This window comes from Macaca nemestrina, chromosome 14 (assembly GCF_043159975.1).
Source record: "Macaca nemestrina isolate mMacNem1 chromosome 14, mMacNem.hap1, whole genome shotgun sequence".
Classification (NCBI taxonomy): Eukaryota; Metazoa; Chordata; class Mammalia; order Primates; family Cercopithecidae; genus Macaca; species Macaca nemestrina.
In genome coordinates, this window is record NC_092138.1 from 56863841 (window position 1) to 56886016 (window position 22176).

Genomic DNA, 22176 nt, shown 5'->3' on the forward strand with positions numbered 1-22176 from the left:
GCCTCGGCCTCCTAAAGTGCTGGGATTACAGACGTAAGCCACCGTGCCTGGCCACTACAATTATTCTTGAGCCTCTATTTGTGCCACACATTTTCCTTTGTATGCCTGACATTCCCCTAGCAACTTTATATGTATTACTAACTTAGTCTTTATCAAATATGTATCAGATGAGGACTTTTAAGACCCCACTAATAGATGAGGCTTAGCTATTGTAACTTACGTGCATTCACTAGTTACGGAGTGTTGGATCTGGGAAGGTGAAGTCAGGCCCGATTCTAGAAGCCTGGCTCTAACCATCACCCTGTGCTACCTTTCAAACCAGATGTGATCTTGCCCTCCTGGAACACTCAATCTAGTAGGGGTTATATACCATGAGTGGGGCTATAATGAAAAAATGCAGGGGTATTTAGGGAGTAGCTATGAGAGCATCTAACCTGTGTTCCAGGTGTTGTGTGAGGTCTCTGGAGATACCTAAATGGAAACTGATGAATGAGTAGGAACTGACGAGGCTTAGGAGAAAAGGATGAGAAAAGAAGAAAGAAAACTCATGACTTGGATGTGAGTGATGAGGTCTGGCTAAGGAACTGAATACAGTTCAAAGTGGCTAGAATTGAGAGCTAAGGATGTGGACCTGGAGAAGATAAGTCTGGAGAACTAGGGGTGGAGGTCTTGAGTTTGTGTCTCAACTTCCACGTTTATTCACTGTTGACAGGCCTTGGGTAAGGGACTTAGTCTTTCTCAACTGCATCTCCCATATGGATAAACTGTAGCTATACTGTCTTCACAGGATTGTGGTGAAATTGTACAAAATAATCACAGATATAAAACTACATTATTTCCTGTGGTACTTATACAACAAGTAAACTGAAAGGAGATGACCAAAATTGAGCTCACTTGTCTTTCATCTGTGTTTTCACTTGTGTATAACTTTTACTACCACCTACTTTCTTCTCCAGCCCTTATGGAATAAGGAATTATATTTTTAGTTAAGCTCTGCCCATGAATTAGCCCATCCAAATGATCTTAAGCAAGTTATCTTCTAACCTAGGCCTTGGCAATATCATTTATAGAATGAGGTGGTTGCACCTAAAAGCCTTTTGAGTGCTAACATTACATAATCTATGAAAGCATGCGGAGCCAGATTCCTTGGTTCAAATCCTGGCTCTCCCATGTATATGCTATGTGATCTTGGACAGGTTACCTAGATTCTCTGTACCTTAATTTCCTCATCTGTAAAATTAGGATAATTGTAGCATCTATCTCATAGGGATATTATAAAAAGTAATTTTTTTTTTAGTTGGAGTCTCCCTCTGTTGCCCAGGCTGGGGTGCAGTAGCTCATTACAGTCTTGATTTCTCTTTTTTTTTTTTTTTTTGACAGAGTCTCACTCTGTCACCCAGGCTGGAGTGCAGTGACACGATCTCGGCTCACTGCAAGCTCTGCCTCCTGGGTTCACGACATTCTTCTGCCTAAGCCTCCTGAGTAGCTGGGACTTACGGGCACCCGCCACCACGCCTGACTAATTTTTTGTATTTTTAGTAGAGATGGTGTTTCACTGTGTTAGTCAGGATGGTCTTGATCTCCTGACCTCGTGACCTGCCCACCTCGGCCTCACAAAGTGCTGGAATTATAGGCTTGAGCCACCATGCCTGGCCTACAGTCTTGATTTCTTAAGCGCAAGTGATCCTCCTGAACAGCTGGGACTACAGGCAGGTGCCACCATAACTGGCTAATTTTTAAACATTTTTTTTGTAGAGAAGAGGTCTCACTGTGTTGCCTAGGCTGGTCTCAAACTCCTGGCCTTAAGATATCCTCCCACCTTGGCCTCCCAAAATTTTGGGATTAGAAGCGTGAGCCTCCGCCCCCAGGCTGACAATTAAATTTGTATAAAGTGCTTATAACAGCGCTTGGTCCATAGTAGGCGCTATTAAAATGTGCTTATTGTTTTTATGGTCTAGTCAAGTCACATGACATCAATATATGTGTACTGAATACAAGCCAGGCTCCTGTGTCATCAGAAAGCCCAAAGTAGAACATGAATGTTGGGTTTCCTTCGTTAGTACTCAGCAGAGAACAGCCAGCCTGGAGACATTCATGCAGAGGGAAACTGTGGACAGCAGTGAAACTCTGGTGTGAAAATGCCCCTAAGAAAACAGGAGCTTAAAAAGCACAGTCCTAAATAATAAAGAGTCGCAGAGTAGTGGGGGGAAAGCTACTTGGAGTTGAGCCTACTGGGGAACCTTGGTTCCTTTCAGAACACAATACTGAGTGAGAAGTCCCACGGTCAGCTAAATAATTCTCACACAAAGGAGCAGAAAATATAAACAAACCACATAGACAGGAACAACAGCATGAAATGGCCAGAAAAAACTTCTCATAGGAGTCCAGGAGCATGCCACAGAGAGCAAGAGCTGCATGCATTTGGAGGGCTAAATGAAGCACTTGGCAATGTGAGCAGAAGCCCCGCAAAGCCAGCCCCGCTCACCGTCCAGTTCCCTGTCTGCTCCTCCTTTATGGCTGGTTCATTTTAGTGCTCTGGAGAAAAGTGTCCCTCAGGTTCATATCAGAAATGTCAGCACAGCAGTGTTGCTGTTTATATTAGAAGGATACTGACCTCCTCTAAGCACCTCAGGGCTTAGCCTACATCACTTAATATTACTAACAACCGGCCGGGCGCGGTGGCTCAAGCCTGTAATCCCAGCACTTTGGGAGGCCGAGACGGGCGGATCACTAGGTCAGGAGATCGAGACCATCCTGGCTAACAGGGTGAAACCCCGTCTCTACTAAAAAATACAAAAAGCTAGCTGGGCGACGTGGCAGGCGCCTGTAGTCCCAGCTACTCGGAAGGCTGAGGCCGGAGAATGGCGTAAACCCGGGAGGCGGAGCTTGCAGTGAGCTGAGATCCGGCCACTGCACTCCAGCCCGGGGACAGAGCGAGACTCCGTCTCAAAAAAAAAAAAAAAAAAAAAAAAAAAAATATTACTAACAACCTTTGAAGGTAGGTATTATTACTTTTCAATTACACATGAGAAAACTGAGATTTGCAGAGGTGAAGCAACTCTTTCAAAAAGGGTGGCAGAGGGTGGATCCAAGCCCAGGAATGTGTCTGATTCCAGCTCTCACACTGCTGGAATGATCTACCCCGTGCTCTCTCTGGGTTTGCCCCAGGTCATCATCTGTACCAGAGGCATTTACATACCTGACCACCAGGGGAGTCTGTGCAAGGCACCCATACTAGGGTCAGCAGGCACAGCCCACAGCCAGTGAAAGCAAGCAGACAAACCTAAAGCCCAGGTCCTTCTGAGCATGGTTTGGAGGCATCTTTTGCTCTCACAGGGTAGCTGTCTCAGCCAGTGGTGCACAAAACACTTGATTAGTCTTTCTCAAACCACCATCTGAAAGCCATGGATGAGATGAGAATGAGGGCACAGCGACCAGCTGGTTCATCACAAGGTCCTCAGCAGGATCCGTACAATCCCAAGGCTTGGTCGTGGTCTGAATCTTTATAGGAATTCTTACTTTGGGGGGCAGGATGTTTTGCTATTAATTTCTAATTTAGGTGCATTCTGGTCAGAGAATTTGTTATCAACAGAGATGTGCTTTGTAGATAAATAGGTAATGTTCTGGTAAATAATGTGTATTTCAATAACTGAGCAAGGGGTTAATGAATATTCAACAGATCTCTAATAGCATTATTAAAATCTTCTAAATATTTTCTTAGTAATTTTCAGTCTTTTTAATTTCTGAAAGTTTCCACTGTGCTTATAGATTTGTCAGTTTCTTTAATTCTGACACTTTTTGTGTCATGAACTTTGAAATTCTGTTGTTAGATGCATATATAATTTCAGGATTACAATATCTTCCTGAACATGACATGTGAATAAAATCTAACAGGGTTTTATCAGTAGATGGTTCTGTTTTATCATTACATAAATGACCATCTTTATCCCTAACAGTTTTTTAGCTTTATAATAATTTTTTTCTGTATAAATGTTGCAATGCTAGTTTTATTTAGTGTTAGTGTGCTATATATTTTTACATCCCTTTATTTGCAATCTTATGTGCCATTATGTTGAATGTATACTTCATGAAAAGAGCACACAGTTTTGTGTGTGTGTGTGTGTTTTAGAATTAAGATTCTAGAATCTAAGATTTTCTGATCTGAATTTGATATGAGCTCCTGTTTTTTAATACATATTTGGCATAACTTCTGCCACCTTATTCCGTCTTTTCCACACCATGATTTTCTCTGGTCCTTTGGTTCTCATTTTATGTCTTTTGTTTCCTTCTCTTCTCTCTTGCCCTCCTATTAAGGAAAGTTAGATAGACTGTTTCTCTTCTTTTAGTGGTGAGCCTTATATTGTTAACATTGGCTTAACTTAAAGCCTAAAGCTAATACCTCCTTATCTCACAGAGTTTGGCTTTCTGCAGATTATGATACAAGTTAAAGGCATTCAGAAACTCTTGTTGTTGGAAGAAAGTTAGAAGATTTTATTCACACATCTTGTCCAATAAGCCAAGGGATTCAATGTTGCATGGCAAGCTTGACACAGTGACAGGAATTTGCAATCAATTGGCTTGTGATTTATTTATTTATTTATTTTTTTGAGACTGAGTCTTGCTCTGTTGCCCATGCTGGAATACAGTGGCACGATCTTGTCTCACTGCAACCTCCACCTCCCGGATTCAAGCAATTCTCCTGCCTCAACCTCCCAAGTAGCTGGAATTACAGGCGCGTCCACCACGCCTGGCTCATTTTTGTATTTTTAGTAGAGACGGGATTTCGCCATGTTGGCCAGGCTGGTCTCGAACTCCTGACCTCAGGTGATCTATGTTGGCATCCCAAAGGGTTGGGATTATAGGCATGAGCAACCATGCCCAGCTTTGGCTTATGATTTTATAAGTCAAATATAAAATAATTTTCCCAGTTACATCTCAGTACTGTCCAGTTCCATAACTATGTCAGTTCATACATATATAATTAAAAGGTAGAAGGCAAGATATTAGATTCTATCCTTGTCTTTATTCTTCAATCTTCCAATATTTACACCATGAGTAGTAAGTCCAGCATTTTGCTCATTTTATTTGAGAAATGCATGGAAATTAGAATTAGAATTAGAATTATTTGGAACAACAACAACACAAAAGGATCGGGGAAAAGCCATTTGGCAAATGTTTTTTTCTCTTTCACTTTGGGGAAACTCAGATTTCATTCATTTTTTTTTCCACTTTGAGAAAACTTGGTTGGGATTGGAAAAGGATGGCAGATTCACAGTTAATGTAGTTTGTTGTTAGTATCAGGACTTAGTTTGATAATAGGTACAGGTTGAGTATTCCAAATCCAAAAATCTGAAATCTGAAATGCCCCAAGATCCAAAAATATTTGAGTGCCAATTTGATGCTTAAAGGAAATGTTCATTGGAGCATTCTGGATTTCAGATTTTCTGATTTGGGATCCTTAGCTGGCATAATGCAAATATTTCAAAATGGAAAAATAAAATCTGAAACACTTCTGGCCCTAAGTATTTCAGATAAGGGATATTCACTCTGAACTAATCAACACAAAATCCTCACCTCCCCAACCGCTGAATAGAAAAATTGTGCATAGGCATATTGTTTGTATATATTTACACTCTTACAGAGTGTAAATTAGCCACCACTGTTTTTCACTTTACAAAAACCATCTGACACCTAGCAAGTGCCAGCCCTCGTTTTCTGAGTCTTAAAGTTCAATTGCTCCTGGAGAAAATGTGTGACCCCATTTTTGGTATTTGTTTTCTCTCTTTTAAAAGCTTCCTTCCTACCAGCTACTTTAACTATGACTGTGGACAAGGGAGATAATGTGAACATATCTTTCAAAAAGGTATTGATTAAAGAAGAAGATGCAGTGATTTACAAAAATGGTGAGTATGTGTTTCATTGCTTTCCCCATTATGATGTGAGATATCAGATAACATACAACATATTGGATCATTTTCCTATTGTGGTCTCGTGGGCAGATGTTTGAAGTAAAGCAGCTATGATGCAAGCTTTCAAATTCTGTGTATGATAGAAGCCCTCTTAGGTGACATATTTGGTTACTTAAGAATATTAAAGTGGAATTCATATATGTGAATGTACATGGTATATGTACATACAATAAAACACCATCATAATGTGAGATCCCAGCTTCAGCCATATAAAATGTGAGTTTCTTTGATTCTGACATTGTTGATTGCAAGGTTTAGGAAATTACCACAGTAAACATGGGAAGCCAATTGTTAGTTCTGGCAGTCCAACTGCGTAATCCAAATGTGTCTAGAACCTAGCTATGGTTTGGTACCACCCGGTGTCAGTTGCCTGATCCAGCTGGAATATTGATGGGGATCATTCTGAAGTGAATGAGTGGATAGGACTTCCAGACTGGAGTAGCAATTATATATATCTCCTGGTTAATTGGTTAGTTGACAGGGTTACCTCTCATTTTTCACCTAACTTTGCCTGCCAACTATGTTCACCTCTTCCTGTAGAATGTAAGAACTTAGACTACTCCCACCTTTATGTGTTTGGTGGTAGATCCCACAGACTAACCTATCTGTTTTATCACTATGACTTTCTGGACTATTGGGAGAGTACTGAATAGTTCAGCCTTTTCATTCTTCTCCCACATCCAATATGTGAGAGCACATTTTCTTTACCACGTCAGGGAAAGCTGATTAAGTGAAGAAACCAGACAAGGAAACAGGAATGTTTCAGTGTGACCTATTGTTCTTCACTCTTCCCTCTTACTAGGTTCCTTCATCCATTCAGTGCCTCGGCATGAAGTACCTGATATTCTAGAAGTACACCTGCCTCATGCTCAGCCCCAGGATGCTGGAGTGTACTCGGCCAGGTATATAGGAGGAAACCTCTTCACCTCGGCCTTCACCAGGCTGATAGTCCGGAGTAAGTGATGGAGAGGCCACCATTTGTGATGGTGTAGTTGTCAGGTTGTTAAGATTTTTAGTTGCAGGTAATAGAAACGAACTATGGCTTCTTAAGCAAAAACCAGGGATTGGTTGGAGGTGGTATTAGTCTGTTCTTATGCTGCAAAGCAAATGAATAAGAGATAGCAATCATCAGAGGAATGACAGAGGAACCCAGGTATTTAGACCTGAAGACTTAAAATATTTAATATTACAAATATTTGACATAGCTGGGGAAAATTCAGGGCAAATCATTTCTAATTTCACATGCTCTTTATTAAGACATACCTGAGACTGGGTAATTTATTAAGGGAAGAGGTTTAATTGACTCACAGTTCAATATGGCTGGGGAGGCATCAGGAAACTTACAATCATGGCAAAAGAGGAAGCAAACACATCCTTCTTCACATGGTGGCAGGAGAGAGAAGAATGAGAGTGAAGGAGAGGGGGAAGCACCATATAAAACCATCATATCTCATGAGAACTCACTCACTATCATGGGAACAGCATGAGGGCAACTGCCCCCATGATTAAATTACCTCCTACTGGGTTCCTCCCACAACACATGGGGATTATGGGAACTACAATTCAAGATGAGATTTGAGTAGGGACACAGCCAAACCATACAAGAGGAGGACACTAAGGACTCTTAATATATTGATGGGAAAGCTGAAAAGTGGCCGGGTATCGTGGCTCATGCCTGTAATCTCAGCACTTTGAGAGGCCCTTTGAGCTCAAGAGTTTGAGACCAGCCTGGGCAACATGGCAAAACCCCATCTCTACAAAAAATACAAAAATTAGCCAGGCATGGTGATGCATGCCTGTAGTTCCAGCTATTTGGCAGGTTGAGGTAGGAGGATAGTTCAAACTCGGGAGGTCGAGGCTGCAGTGGGCCAGGCTGGATGAAAGAGCAAGACCTTGTCCCAAAAAAAAAAAAACAACAACAACAACCAAAACACTATAAAGCAAGTTCCAGTAAAGATAAGCTTCAAGGAAGAGCTGAGGCTCGGTTGTGGTTGGTGTGGGTGGTAGGGGAGAGGGCTTTCTCTCAGAGATGCTGCTTTTACCATGACTCAGCTTCAGCAATGTTTCTTTCACTTCCAAACTTTGAATTTCCAGGAAGAATAATGAGATTGGCCTAACATATATTAGATGTCTATCAGCCTAGACCAGTGAGCTACAGACAAGGGTGGATCCACGTACTACAAGTTACAGGCACTAGAAGCTCACATTTGTACAGCATAATCATCCATATAAAAAGGGGGATCACAATGAGGAAAGCAGTCTCACTGAAAGGTGTCTGCTCTAGGGGGATGAGTTGGACCTCTTGGATTAGACTAAAGTCTACTTAAACATTGCCTCCTGTAAACCCCACACTTCCTAGGTCATGTAACTCTTAAGTGTGATTTTTATTTTCAGTTTTGAAAAATGTAAGAGTTAGAACTAGTAAACACTTTTTTTCTCCATTATAACTATTGAAGTGGGGCATAAATATCACCATTACATTTTCCTGTAATTTTTACAGGAACTTGATGAATAGAAAGAAAATGATTTGCCCTGAATTCTCCCCAGCTGTATCAGGTTTTCATAATATTAAATATTGAAGTCTTCAGGTCTAAATGCCTGGGCTTCTCTGTCATTCCTCTAATGATTGGCATCTCCAATTCATTTGCTTTGCATTATGTTCCCCCATTCGTTTACCAAAATATGTTGATCTTAAATCTGTGCCAAGAATTGTGTTGGTGTTGAGAATACAGGATCATAAGATAAATCCCTGTCCTTTGTGTCATTCCCAATCAGAGCAGGCACATGTATAATAATTACCTAAATAAATATTGAAAACTGACAGTAGAAGTATGAGAAGTGTGATTCATCTAGTTTATGCTCCATGCTTAGCCACCTCTGTGGACATAAAATATAGCAAGGTGTTTTATAGGCAGGACTATTTGGGCTTGAGTCGAGAGGCATCTTTCCATGTACCCAGGACCTGTTTCCTCCTAGATGACTACTGTGCTTGACTTCTATTAAATGTCAGAGCAGCCTTTTTGTAAGATGAATCTTTAAAACATATAATTTATGATGATAGCAAAACTGCAATATTCAGCTTCTAATAGCTTGCCTCACAGCTACCTTTACATGAAGTTTCTGTGGCCTTGGGAGAAGCAAGTGACATCCCCTTTTATTCCACTACTCAGGAGAGACTGAATGGCAAGGAAGCAATTTGCGTTTATTTCATTTAGATAGTTTCTCTGGAGTCTGATATAACACCATGTACTAGGTGTACTCAGAGGGTAAATGGGGTACATCTTCTAGGAAGGTCAAACTGTCTATACATGTTGATATATAGTTGTTTGAGAGAGGAAAATCAAAGCGTTTTTCCTAATCTCTGCTCTCACTGAACACAACACTTCTGACACCAATGCGTAGGGAGTTTTCCTTACACCCTATCCAATTCTCTAGCAGACATCAGCTGGGTATCCTGCAGTTTGACTTAATTCCGACTCTACCTGGAAATAGCATCAGACCCTACTAGTTAAGTGGTCAGTCCTATAAAACTGCCCCTACTTTAGATGCCAGTTGCAGGCCCCAGGTTGTGACCTATGTCTCTGACTGACCGTATATCATAAACTGGAGGCGAGACTCCCCCTTGGGTTGGGTTAATTTGCTAGGAGGGCTCACAGAACTCAGGGAAACACATTTACCATCTTATTATAGAGAATATTACAAAGGATAAGACGAACAGCCAGGTGGAAGAGATGCACAGGGCAAGGTATGGGGAGGGGTGCAGAGCGTCCGTGTGCTCTCTAGGTACCTCACCCTCCAGGAACCTCCGTGTGTTCAGTGATCTGGAAGCTCTCTGAACCCTGCCCTTTTGGGTTTTTATGGCGGATTCATTAGGTAGGCATAATTGACTAAATCATTGGCCATTGATCAATTCAATATGCAGCCTTTAGCCCCTCCCTAGAGATTCGGGGGTGAGGCTGAATATCACAACTTTAATCATGCCTTGGTATTTCTGGTGACTAGCCCTCATCCGAAGCTATCTAGGGACCACCAGCCACCAGTCCTCTCATTAGCATACAAAAGGCACTCTTACCACTCGAGAGATTCCAGGGGTTTTAGGAACTCTGTGCCAGGAACCAGGGAAGAGACTACATATATATTATGCGTGTGTGTGTGTGTGTGTGTGTGTGTGTGTGTGTGTGTATATGTATATATACACACATACATACATATATATGTGTGTATGTGTGTGTATGTATATATAAAATATAAGAGACTATATATGTAACATATATATTATTATATCACAATAACACAGTGGTAAAAGGCTTAAAGCTTTAAAAAAACTTTAATACTAAAACAAACCTATAAACTAGAGTATGAAATTCACCTGAGCTTTAAAGATAAAGCAAAAGATTTCTAACACATTTTGATATCCAAGCTGTCTCTTCAGTTTGCTAGGAGTCTGTGTTCATTCTCCTTTGTGGTTAGGAGTATTTTAATGAAACCATTCAACAAGCACAGCTAATATCTCAAATCATTCTAAGAAAGTTTAAGTTGGATCACAATCATCTCATTTAAGAATATTTCTCCCCTGTATGAGTTCTTTGATGTTTATGAAGAAATGAGATAAAGTTGAAGGCATGTGTCCACTTCTCTTAACTGTAGGGTATCTGTATTAGTCAGTTTTCACACCACTATAAAGAACTACCTCAGACTGGGTAATTTATGAAGAAAAGAGGTTTAATTGACTCAGTTCTGCATGGCTGGGGAGGCCTCAGAAAATTTACAGTCATGGCAGAAGACAAAGGGGAAGCAAGCACCTTCTTCATAAGGCGGCAGGAGAGAGAGCGAGCATGTGCATGCAAAGTGGGGAAATGCCACACTTTAAAACCAGTAGCTTGGCAAGGCATGGTAGTTCATGCCTGTAATCCTAGCACTTTCGGAGGCTGAGGTGGGTGGATCACTTAGGTCAGGAGTTCAAAACCAGCCTGGCCAACATGGTGAAACCTGGTCTCTACTAAAAATACAAAAAAAATTAACTGGGCGTGGTGGTGGACATCTGTAATCCCAGCTACTTGGGAGGCTGAGACAGGAGAATAGCTTGAACCTGGGAGGTAGAGGTTGCAGTGAGCCCCGAGATCTTGCCACTGCACTCCAGCCTGGGCAACAGAGCCAGACTCTCTTTCAAATAAAATAAAATAAAATAAAATAAAATAAAATAAAATAAAATAAAATAAAATAAAATAAAACCATTAGCTCTCATGAGAACTCTCTCACAGGAGAACAGCATGGGGGAAATCACCCCCATGATCCAATCACCTCCAAATAGGTCCCTCCCTCAACATGTGGGGATTACAATTGGAGATGAGATTTGGGTGGGGACACAGAGGCAAACCATATCAACATCTCTACAGGATGAATTGAAACTTAGAAACAGTCAGTGCTTAAAGATTTATTAAAAAATCACAATAGGATTTCCTTTTCTGTAGATTTGCTCTCTGGCAAGATTTTCGAAAGTAGCGTTTCTTAAAATACAAAATCACAAGGCCTTTGAAGAAAATAGATGCCTAATTGTATACTTGTTGCTTATCAACAAACTCTTTTCTTGACCTCTCCATCCCCAAGAAATCACCTCTATTATTCCCTAAAGCTTTATTCTTCCTTCCTTCCTGGGATGAGAAGTGACGCTGGGATAGGTCTGTAGGTAGGTACAGGGCTGGGTACAGTTTAATGTCACAGGAAGCTCATTGCCATCTACATTGCCTGCCACCATTGGTTTTCAACATGTGTAAATAACCTGCAGTCTGGCTCTCAAGAAATCACTAATTGCACAAAACCTCTTTCCCTTTATGTATTGAGGAATATAAATATTAGTTTTTAGACATTTTGTACCTTTATCTATTAAGTGGAAGACTGTAAGAAATTATGTGTGTTGGTAGTCTTCTTGATTACTGTAGAGAAAATACTGATAACCAGGAGTTCTTGCTAAAGAAATGATAAGGTTCCATCAGCTGTAGGCACAGGCCCAAGCTTACCACCATGAGACTAACAACAGGACAAAGACACTAGTTCCCTTCAGATGAGAAATGAAACTAAATTCCTGACCACAAAGGGTCATTCCAACCCCCCTGGGTTTTCCTTATATTAGAAGCTATCCTAGGACCTAATTAACAATCAAAAATCATCAAGTGTTAGAAGTGGCCAGGAAATCTGAATCTACAAGGATTTTACTATCCTTGGACTTTAGGTTTTGCCTATCTTGTTTCACTTCTTATATGGTTTTCCAGCTGAAAAATAGGTGGAGGCTACTAGTTCCTGCTACTCGTTCTCTTTGTAGCCTTATCCCTCCTCCACATAATCTACGCCAGAGGTTCTCAAACTCTAGCATACATCAGAATCACCTGCAGGGACTGTTGAACACAGATTACTAGGCCACTTCTAGAATTTCTCATTCAGTAGGTCGTGGTTGGGTGGGGTCTGGGGTTTGCATTTCTAACAGATTCCCAGATGATGGGGATGCTACTGGTCAGAAACCACACTTTGAAAACCACAGCGCCAGCCTATAACCATGCAGCTCCTTGGACATGGCCACGTTCTCTTCCCGTGCCTTGCCTTTGCCTGGAACACACTCTCCAGCCTTATCTTCTTTGCTACTTAGTTGGTCCTGCAGATTCAGCTTGCACACCATATCCTCTGGGAAGCCTTCCTTTATGCCCTCTTCCATCCACCAGACAGAGTTAGGTACTCCTTGTCTTTGTTTCTATCACAATTTCTTGTTTACATGTCTGTCTCCCATATTAGACAATTAGCTTTTAGAGAGCAGAGCCTGTATTTTATCTTCATTCACCATTGTCCACTGAAATGACTGACACACAGTAAGTGCTCAGTAAGGATTTGTTGAGTGGATGTGCTGTACTCACCACAGCCTTGTTTTCCTTAACAAAAGGGTGTGAAGCTCAGAAGTGGGGACCTGAATGTAACCGTCTCTGTACTGTTTGTGTCAACAATGGTGTCTGCCATGAAGATACTGGGGAATGCATTTGCCCTCCTGGGTTTATGGGAAGGACATGTGAGAAGGGTAAGTCAAGAGACTTGATAAGTAAGCTGTGGATTTAAAAAGCCGTTGTTGCTGGATCTAGAATTTTAGATCTGGACACAGATGGGAATGGAAGCTAAATGGCCTCTGTTAGGTCAGATGGTACCTGTGTGTGAATTAGAAAAAGGTGCCTTTTCCTAAAGGCTCTTTATTGCCAACCACTAGAAAGTTATAATAAATATACAGATCTATGATGTTTACAATGCGAATGCTGCCCCCTAGGTTTGTGCAGTGCACAAACCTGCATGATTGTGAGTGATGTCCCTGATGTCCTCTCTGCGGGACAGTTTCACTCTCAGTAAAATGGGCCATAAGGGTGTGTTCATCCTACTATGCCACAGCTGAGATTTGACTGTTTCCCATATTCACTAGACTAGGAGAAATGAATCCAAAGAATTATGTATTTCAAAGGGTTGCATATTTGACTCTGAACCATCTTTTCTTTTCCTTCCAAAGCTTGTGAACGGCACACATTTGGCAGAACTTGTAAAGAAAGGTGCAGTGGACAAGATGGATGCAAGTCTTACGTGTTCTGTCTCCCTGACCCCTATGGGTGTTCCTGTGCCACAGGCTGGAAGGGTCTGCAGTGCAATGAAGGTATGGACCAATCACACTCTTGGACAGAAAATGTTCTAGCAGGTATACAAAGGAGATCTAGTTTGCTGGAAATCACAATATAGGATATACCTGGACTGCTTAGTTACCCACTATTGGATGACAGGATTTTGAATCATGGATGTTTACATCCAATGTTAATTATATTTTCACAATAAAAATCTGGACCACATAGAAAGAAAGTACTTCTCATAACTATCATCTGGGGATCTTACTAAAGCATGGATTCTGATTTGGTAGGCAGGGACTGCAGCCCAAGGTTCTGCACTTCGAACAGGCTCCCAAGTAGTTCCGATGCTATTGGTTTTCAGACCACACTTTGAGTAGGAAGACTATAGAAGACTTTTTTTTTTTTTTTCCAGGGAATCATAACATCACAGCTGTAGCCAGGCATGGCAGCACATGCCTATTGTCCCAGTTATTCAGGAGGCTGAGGCAGGAGGATCCCTTGAGCCCAGGAGTTTGAAGCTGCAGTGAGCTATGATTGCACACTGCACTCCAGCCTGGGCAACAGAGTGAGACCTCGTCTTTAAAAAAAAAAAAAAAAAAAATCAAAATCAGAGCGTTTAGGTCAGATCCAGACAGGATTTGGGGCTCAAAAATTGAAGAAGTTAAAATCTTACCTGCTGTGGACCTTATGCAAGCAGTACTAACTTCACCTACTCAGAGTCCCTCTGCCCTTTCTAAAATAAGCTTTCCTGTTTGACCAGGCTTGGTGGAGTGCATCTGACATCTACTTTTCAGTATGTGTTTCACATCTACTGTCACACGGTAGCTCAACATGAACCTGCAGACAAATGTGACAGAACGTCCTTAATGTATATTAATATTGTGAATTAGCCAGAGCTCAAAGGCTTTTCAGTGTTTATCTCACAAAGTCAGCTTTTCCCATATCCAGCACTCATGGTAGCTACACTGGGGTCCCAGCAACTTGATAACAATGCTCCAGGGCAGAGCAATTCAGTAGAAATATAAGCCATCCACATATAGAATTTAAAATTTTCTAGTGTCCACATTAAAAAAGTGAGAAGAAATAGGTGAAATAATTTTGATCTATTATTTAACCCAATATGTTAGAAATATTATCAGTTCAACATGTAATCAATAGAAAAAAGTATTAATAAGATATTTAACACTCCCTTTTTCATAGTAAGTCTTTGAAATTTCAATTTGGACTAGCCATATTTTAAGGGTTCCATAGCCACATGTGGCTAACTGTACTGGACAGCACAGCTCCAGGGGCTTGGAGGAGGAGGACAAAGAGGAGAGTTACACAAAAGTTAGCTTCAGCCACCTGCAATACCTCATTCGGTTCCCTCTCAATGCTATGTCTGCCTCCCTGGAACATGGAATGAGCCACAGCAGTGCAGGAATCCCATCTGGCCTCTGAAGTGTGCATCTTAAGGTAAAAGGTGACTCCAGGCAGGGAGATCCGTCTTTTTTTAAAAAAAAAATAGAATCTTATGCAAACTACGAACACTTTGCTAGGACCCAGGAAAGGGTGCATGCAGGCAGTCTCTAGAACATAAACTTCATCTGCTTCATAGTGAATGTGTCTCTGGGCCCAGGTTTATAAGAGTACATTTCATGAGCTCATTCTAGCCCATTCCTGGATCAAGAAATCAAGAAGATTTTTTTTTTTTTTTTTTTTTTTTTTTTTTTTTTTTTTTTTGAGACGGAGTCTGGGTCTTTCGCCCAGGCTGGAGTGCAGTGGCTGGATCTCAGCTCACTGCAAGCTCCGCCTCCCGGGTTCACGCCATTCTCCTGCCTCAGCCTCCCGAGTAGCTGGGACTACAGGCGCCCGCCGCCTCGCCCGGCTAGTTTTTTTGTATTTTTTAGTAGAGACGGGGTTTCACTGGGTTAGCCGGGATGGTCTCGATCTCCTGACCTCGTGATCCGCCGGTCTCGGCCTCCCAAAGTGCTGGGATTACAGGCTTGAGCCACCGCGCCCGGCCAAGAAGATTTTATGAGTAGAACTGTTCTAATATTCTTCCAGACTCCTTTCAACAGTTACTATCCTGTTCAATCCATCCAAAAAGCAGTAGGAAAGCAAGGAGACATTTCTAACAGTAACTACTTAAGGACATGGTCTCCTTTAATAGTCCAGGATTTAGAATAGTCAACAATAGATTGTACATTGGCACGTTTTATGTATCGGGGCTGGTTTCTATCTGAGAAAATAAGCAATAATAAAAATTTTTGAAGCAAATAGTGGGGACAATAAAGAGAACGGGAATTCCACTGTGCAAATACATGATCATTCAAAGTCATTCAGAACCCTTTGCCAGGAAGAAAGTTACAATGTATTCTAGAAACTAAAAAAATCAAGGCTTCATGATATTTTAAGATCTTCTACCATCCCAAAAGAAACTTGATTTCAGTAGTCAGATTTCCTTTATGCTTATTAATAGTTCTCAACCTTTCTACCATCTGCTTTGAGTAAGAAGTTGTGATTAAGTTTTTTTCCAGCTTTATCAAGGCCTAATTGCTAAATAAAAATTGTATGTAGTTAGGGTGCAAAATGTGATATTTTGATATATGTATACATTGTGAAATGATTATCACTATTAAGCTAATTAACATATCCATCACCTCACACAGTTATCATCTGTCATTTAAGATTGCTCAGCAAATTTCAAGTATACAATACAGTAATATTAAGTTTAGCCACCACACTGTATATTAGAACTCCAGAACTTACTTACCCTGTGTAATTAAAAGTTTTTGCCCTTTGACCAGCATCTCCCCATTTTTCCACCCTTCAGTCCCTGGGAACCACTATGCTACTCTGCTTCTATAAGTTTGACTTTTTTAGATTCCATGTATAGAAGAGATCTTACAGTATTGACCTTTCTATGCCTGGCTTATTTCACTTAGCACAGTGCCCTCCAGGTTCATCCATGTTGTTGCAAATGACAGGATTTCCTTCTTTTCAAAGGCTGAATAATATGCCTTTATATATGTGTACATACCACGTTTTCTTTATCCATTCATCCATGGATGGACACTTGGTCAAGTCCATATTTTGGTTACTGTAAGTAATGCTGCAATGAACATGAGAATACAGATGTCTCTTTGAGATAGTGATTTCATTTCTCTTGGATATATACCAGATATAGGACTGCTGGATCACTCGGTAGTTCTATTTTGAGTGTTTTGAGGAACTTCCATATTGTTTTCCATAATGACTATGCCAATTTACATTCCCACCAACAGCATACAAGGGTTCCCTATTATCTACATCCTTGCCATGCTCGCAGGCGTGATGTGATATCTCATTGTGGTTTTGATTTTCATTTCTCTGATGATCAGTGAGGTTGGGTATTTTTCATATACCTGTTGGCCATTTGTATGTCTTCTTTTAAGAGATGTCGACTGGGCACGGTGGCTCACACCTGTAATCCCGGCACTTTGGGAGGCCAAGGCAGGTGGATCACCTGAGGTTGGGAGTTCGAGACCAGCCTGACCAACAATGAGAAACCCCGTCTCTACTAAAAATACAAAATTAGCCAGGCATGGTGGTGCATGCCTTTAATCCCAGCTACTTGGGAGGCTGAGGCAGGAGAATTGCTTGAACCTAGGGGTGGAGGTTGCAGTGAGCCGAGGTCATGCCATTGCACTCCAGCCTGGGCAACAAGAGTGAAACTCCATCTCAAAAAACAAAACAAACAAAAAAAGGTGATGTCTATTCAGGTCCTTTGTCCATTTTTTAATCAGGTTGTTTTCTTGCCATTAAGTTGTTTGAGTTCCTTGTATATTCTGGATATTAACCTCTTATCAGGTGTATACTTTGGAAATACAGTCTCTTGTTCCATACATTGTTTCTTCACTCCGTTGATTGTTCCCTTTGCTGTGCAGAAGCTTGTTAGTTTGATGCAATCACATTTGTCTATTTGTGCTTTTGTTGTCTGTGCTTTTGAGGTCATATCCAAAAACATCATTGCCCAGATTAATATCAAGAAGCTTTTCCCCTCTGTTTTCTTCTAGTGGTTTTACAATTTCAGGTCTTATGTTGTGTCTTTAGTCCATTTTGTATTGAGTTTTGAATATAATGAGATGAGGTTCTAATTTTATTCTTCTGCTTGTGGTTATCTAGTTTTCCCAGGACCATTTATTGAAGAGATTATCCTTTCCCTGTTGTGTGTTCTTCATACTTTTGTTGAATCTGTTTTTTTTTTTTTTTTCGAGACGGAGTCTCGCTCTGTCACCCAGGCTGGAGTGCAGTGGCCAGATCTCAGCTCACTGCAAGCTCCGCCTCCCGGGTTCACGCCATTCTCCTGCCTCAGCCTCCCGAGTAGCTGGGACTACAGGCGCCTGCCACCTCGCCCGGCTAAGTTTTTGTATTTTTAGTAGAGACAGGGTTTCACTGTGTTACCCAGGATGGTCTCGATCTCCTGACCTCGTGATCCGCCTGTCTCGGCCTCCCAAAGTGCTGGGATTACAGGCTTGAGCCACTGCGCCCGGCCTGAATCTGTTAACTGTAAATGTGTACATTTATTTCTGGGCTGTCAGTTCTGTTCCGTTGGTCTATATGTCTGTTTTTATGCCAGTCCCATACTGTTTTTATTGCTATAGCTTTGTAATATATTTTGAAATCAGGTAATGTGATGTCTCTAGCATTTTTCTTCTTGCTCAATATTGCTTTGGCTATTCTAGGCCTTCTGTGGTTCAATATAAATTTTAGAATTGTTTTTTCTATCTCTGTGAAAAATTCCATTGCAATTTTGATAGTGATTATATTGAATTTGTAGAAAACTTTGTTGTGATTGATACTAAAAATAAAAGACTGCATTTTAGCTGGGTGAATAAAATACAAAACCAAAACAAATCATCAGTGCCCCAAAAGACAAGCTTTTGCATTAATTTTTGGTTAGAAGCCTTCTAGTAATGTTACAGTTGACCAAAATAAGGACACTCAGTTAACAGAATCCATTTGCCATGTACCAAATTCTAAGAATTGTCCTGGAAGGTTTAGTGAGCTCCAAGGGAAAATAATCCTTCTACCCTGTCCTCCCAGGAGCTTATTACAAGTACCAAAACATAATTTGAATGACTTAAATATTCTACTATAAAGAAACAGTCTTAAAAACTAACATTTTAAATTATCTTGATTTTTAGTTTTTAGCAGTTTAACTATGATATACCTATGCATACTTTACTTTATATTTATTCTGCTAAGGGCTTAACAAATTTTTGAATGTGTAAATTTCAACAAATTGGGATAATTTAAACCATTATTTCTTCAAATATTTTTTCTAACCCCTTCTCTCTGATCTTTCTTGGACCTCCAATTACATGTGTGTTAGATGTTTTGTGTTATGGGTCCCTAAGGATTAATAATCATTTTTTCCCAAGCTTTTCCCTACTTTTCTTCTTCAGATTGGCTATCTATTGATGTTGCTTCAAGTTTATTGACTCTTTCTTTTGTCATCTCCATTCTGTTGCTAAGTCCATACAGTGATTATTTGATTTCAAATATTGTGTTTTTCAGTTTTAGAATTCTTTTTGCTTTTTAAAAATACTTTCTATTTCCCTGCTGAAGTTTCTCATTGCTTCATTTGTTATGAACGTATCTTCTTTTACCTCACTGAGCATAGTTATTATAATTGTTTTAAAATTCTTGTCTGTTCCAACATCTGAGTCATCACAGTTGGTCTCTGTTGATTTTCTTTTCCCTTAAAAAATGGGCCTTACTTCTCCATTTCTTCTTGGGATTGTATCTTGAACATTGAAAATGTTACATTGTGGAGACTCTGGAATATGATATATTCCTTTCAGGAATGTTGATATTGTTTTGTTTTAGCAGGCAATTAACTTGGTAGGATTCAAACCTCAAACTCACTGTTAGGAATCAGGTCAAACTCAGTTTAGCTCTTTTATCTTTAGCTGGGCTGCTTTGAGTCTGTATTGAACATGCATGGATCAAGGATCAGCCAAAGACCTGGGACTTTTCTCTGACTCTCTGGGTTTTCCCTCTCTTTCCAGTGGCTGTGGTTTTCCTGACTCTGTCCTCTGATTCATCAGACCAGTAGACTGCAGGTTTTCTTTGGAATTTTAGCTTCCATATGTGGTGTCAACTGTACCTAACAATTAAGCTAAAAGCTGAAAATTGGGAAACACATCATTCCCATCTTCCAAATTTCAATTCCCCTCCAGAATCTTCTAGGTCTTTTTTCTTCCTATCCCACTCTTAAGTGCTTTCAGGAAGTTATTTTCTAAATGTAGTTGTATCTACAGGACAGTTGGCCTGATAGGAGCTCATTCAACTTTTTTGGAGGCAGAACTCCCCAGCTTTTTAAATTCCTGGTAATTCAGATAAATTATACCCTACCTTACACAAATCAACAAAGTTGATGACTTAGAGAGAAAAGTAAAACTGAGTACCTCCAGCCTTAGTTTCCTCTCTTCCCCTGGATTAATACTGGTTTTTTGATGTCTTTGTTTACAGCATGCCACCATGGTTTTTATGGGCCAGATTGTAAGCTTAGGTGCAGCTGCAGCAATGGGGAGACGTGTGATCGCTTCCAAGGATGTCTCTGCTCTCCAGGACGGCAGGGACTCCAGTGTGAGAGAGAAGGTAAAGCAAGGTAACACTGTAGTCAGGGCCATGTTCAGCATGTCTGAACTGAGCTTTGCTGGTATAATTCTTGTGCCGGCACCCTAAGATCCTCAAGCCTCTTTTGTTTGCATCTAGAAGCTGGGAATAATTTATCCTAAATTCTAAAGCACAGCATTTTAATTCTTCTTTACTGACCCTAATAGTAGGCTTTATTTCTCTTTGCACTAGGCATAAACCATGTGCTCTTTGTAGCAGCTTAAGTGATGACTGGCCAGCTGAGAGCTCTACCTCTTCTGCTCCCTTCTTTAGGACCAGCCTTTTCCCTGGATATGCGTAACAGAGAAAGAGCAATTTGGGATGGATTTAGACAGGGGATATTTTTAAAGCAATAGAAAGAATAAAACAAATAGAAAAGATTATGCTCAAAATGAAATTTTATGTAATTCTAGTTCGGAAATTACTCTCCAGCAGGAGCCAGCAAACTTTAACCCACAGATTAAATCCAGCCCACTGTCTTTTTCCAAACAACTTTATAGAGATACAATTTTTATATTATAATATTCACATTTTAAAAATGTACAATTCAATGGTTTTTAGCATATTTACAGAGCTGTGCAATCATTGCAATAATCTAATTTTACAACACATTCATCATACCAAAAGAAACCTTGTACCCATTAGCAGAAACTTCCATTCTCCAGTCCTTCTAGTTTCTGACAACCATTAATTTGCAGTTGACCTTAAACAACATGGGGGCTAGGGGTACTGACCCTCCTCACAGTAGCAAATCCACATAGAACTTTTGACTCCCCAAAGACTTAACTACTAATAGCCTACTGTTGACGAGAAGCCTTACCGATAACATAGTCAATTAGCACACAGACTAGTATCTCTATATATTTTATGCCTTTATGACATACCTTTTTCTTAATTTTTTGATATTTCTAGGCTACACAGTTTGTTTTTTCAAATTATCCTAAATCTCCAAAAAATTTTCCAATATATTTATTGAAAAAAATCCATATGTCAGTGGATCCGTGCAGTTCAAACCTGTATTATTCAAGGGTCAGCTGTATCTTCCATCTCTGTAGATGGCCTGTTCTTGACATTTTATATGCCATAAACAAGATCGTATAGTATGTCGTCATTTGTGACTAGCTTCATTTGCCACACCTTTTTTGAGGTTTATCTATGTTGTAGCATATATCAGTACTTCATTCCTTTTTATTTCTCACCATCTGTTATTATAAAGAAAAAAATTTTGGATCACAGCCACATCTGTTCATTTATAGTATGTTGTCTGTGGCCGCTTTTGTACTACAAGAGCAGAAAACATGGCTTGCAAAGCTGACTATATTTGCTCTCTTTACAGAAAATGTTTGCTATCCACTGCCCTAGAATATACTTTTTAAAATTAAAAGAAGCAGACATATGTATCTTCAAACTTAAATAATAAATATATATTGCTTTTTCAATCATGTAAATATAAATGCTTTTGAAATAAACATATATCCAGTGAAATCTACACTCATAATAATACAGCTACGGTCTTTTTTTCTGTTACTTTTGGAAATCAGAACAAATATTGGGAGTTGGGGGTGGGATGCCAGCAAGTGTTTTCTCAAAGTCCTTAAACTTTATATTTTTTCTTTTTTTGCCAAGCCTGGACTTTACTACAGGGCAGGAATCAGGGAGTGGTTAGAAAGGGAAGGAAATGCCATGGGGCTACTAGGGGATTGTACTGAACGTGGGCAACTAGCAAGTTTAAGGATTTGAATTTTGTACTTTGTTCCTTCCTGTCTGTTCCCTTCTGCTGATGCTGCAAAAGGAGTGCATTCTGATGAGAGAATCTAAGACAAGTTAACCAGGGTGTCACTAGGGCTTTCAGAGAGTAGCTCCCTTCCCAGATTCCACGTTAGCCCAGCACATCCACCTTCACCTCCACCCAACTTTGG

At 40.3% G+C, this 22176-nt stretch overlaps 1 protein-coding gene across 2 annotated transcripts in view; it reads left to right on the top strand.

Annotated features, from left to right (window-relative positions):
- The window catches only part of LOC105493864 (TEK receptor tyrosine kinase), a 124003-nt gene that overhangs the window by 56089 nt on the left and 45738 nt on the right, over positions 1-22176 (top strand). For both annotated transcript variants that reach the window (XM_011761815.3, XM_011761816.3), the window contains exons 3-7: positions 5793-5903; positions 6772-6924; positions 12898-13029; positions 13504-13644; positions 20111-20239. In XM_011761815.3, coding sequence (XP_011760117.1) covers positions 5793-5903; positions 6772-6924; positions 12898-13029; positions 13504-13644; positions 20111-20239 — 666 coding nt within the window. The remainder of the gene's footprint in view (positions 1-5792; positions 5904-6771; positions 6925-12897; positions 13030-13503; positions 13645-20110; positions 20240-22176) is intronic.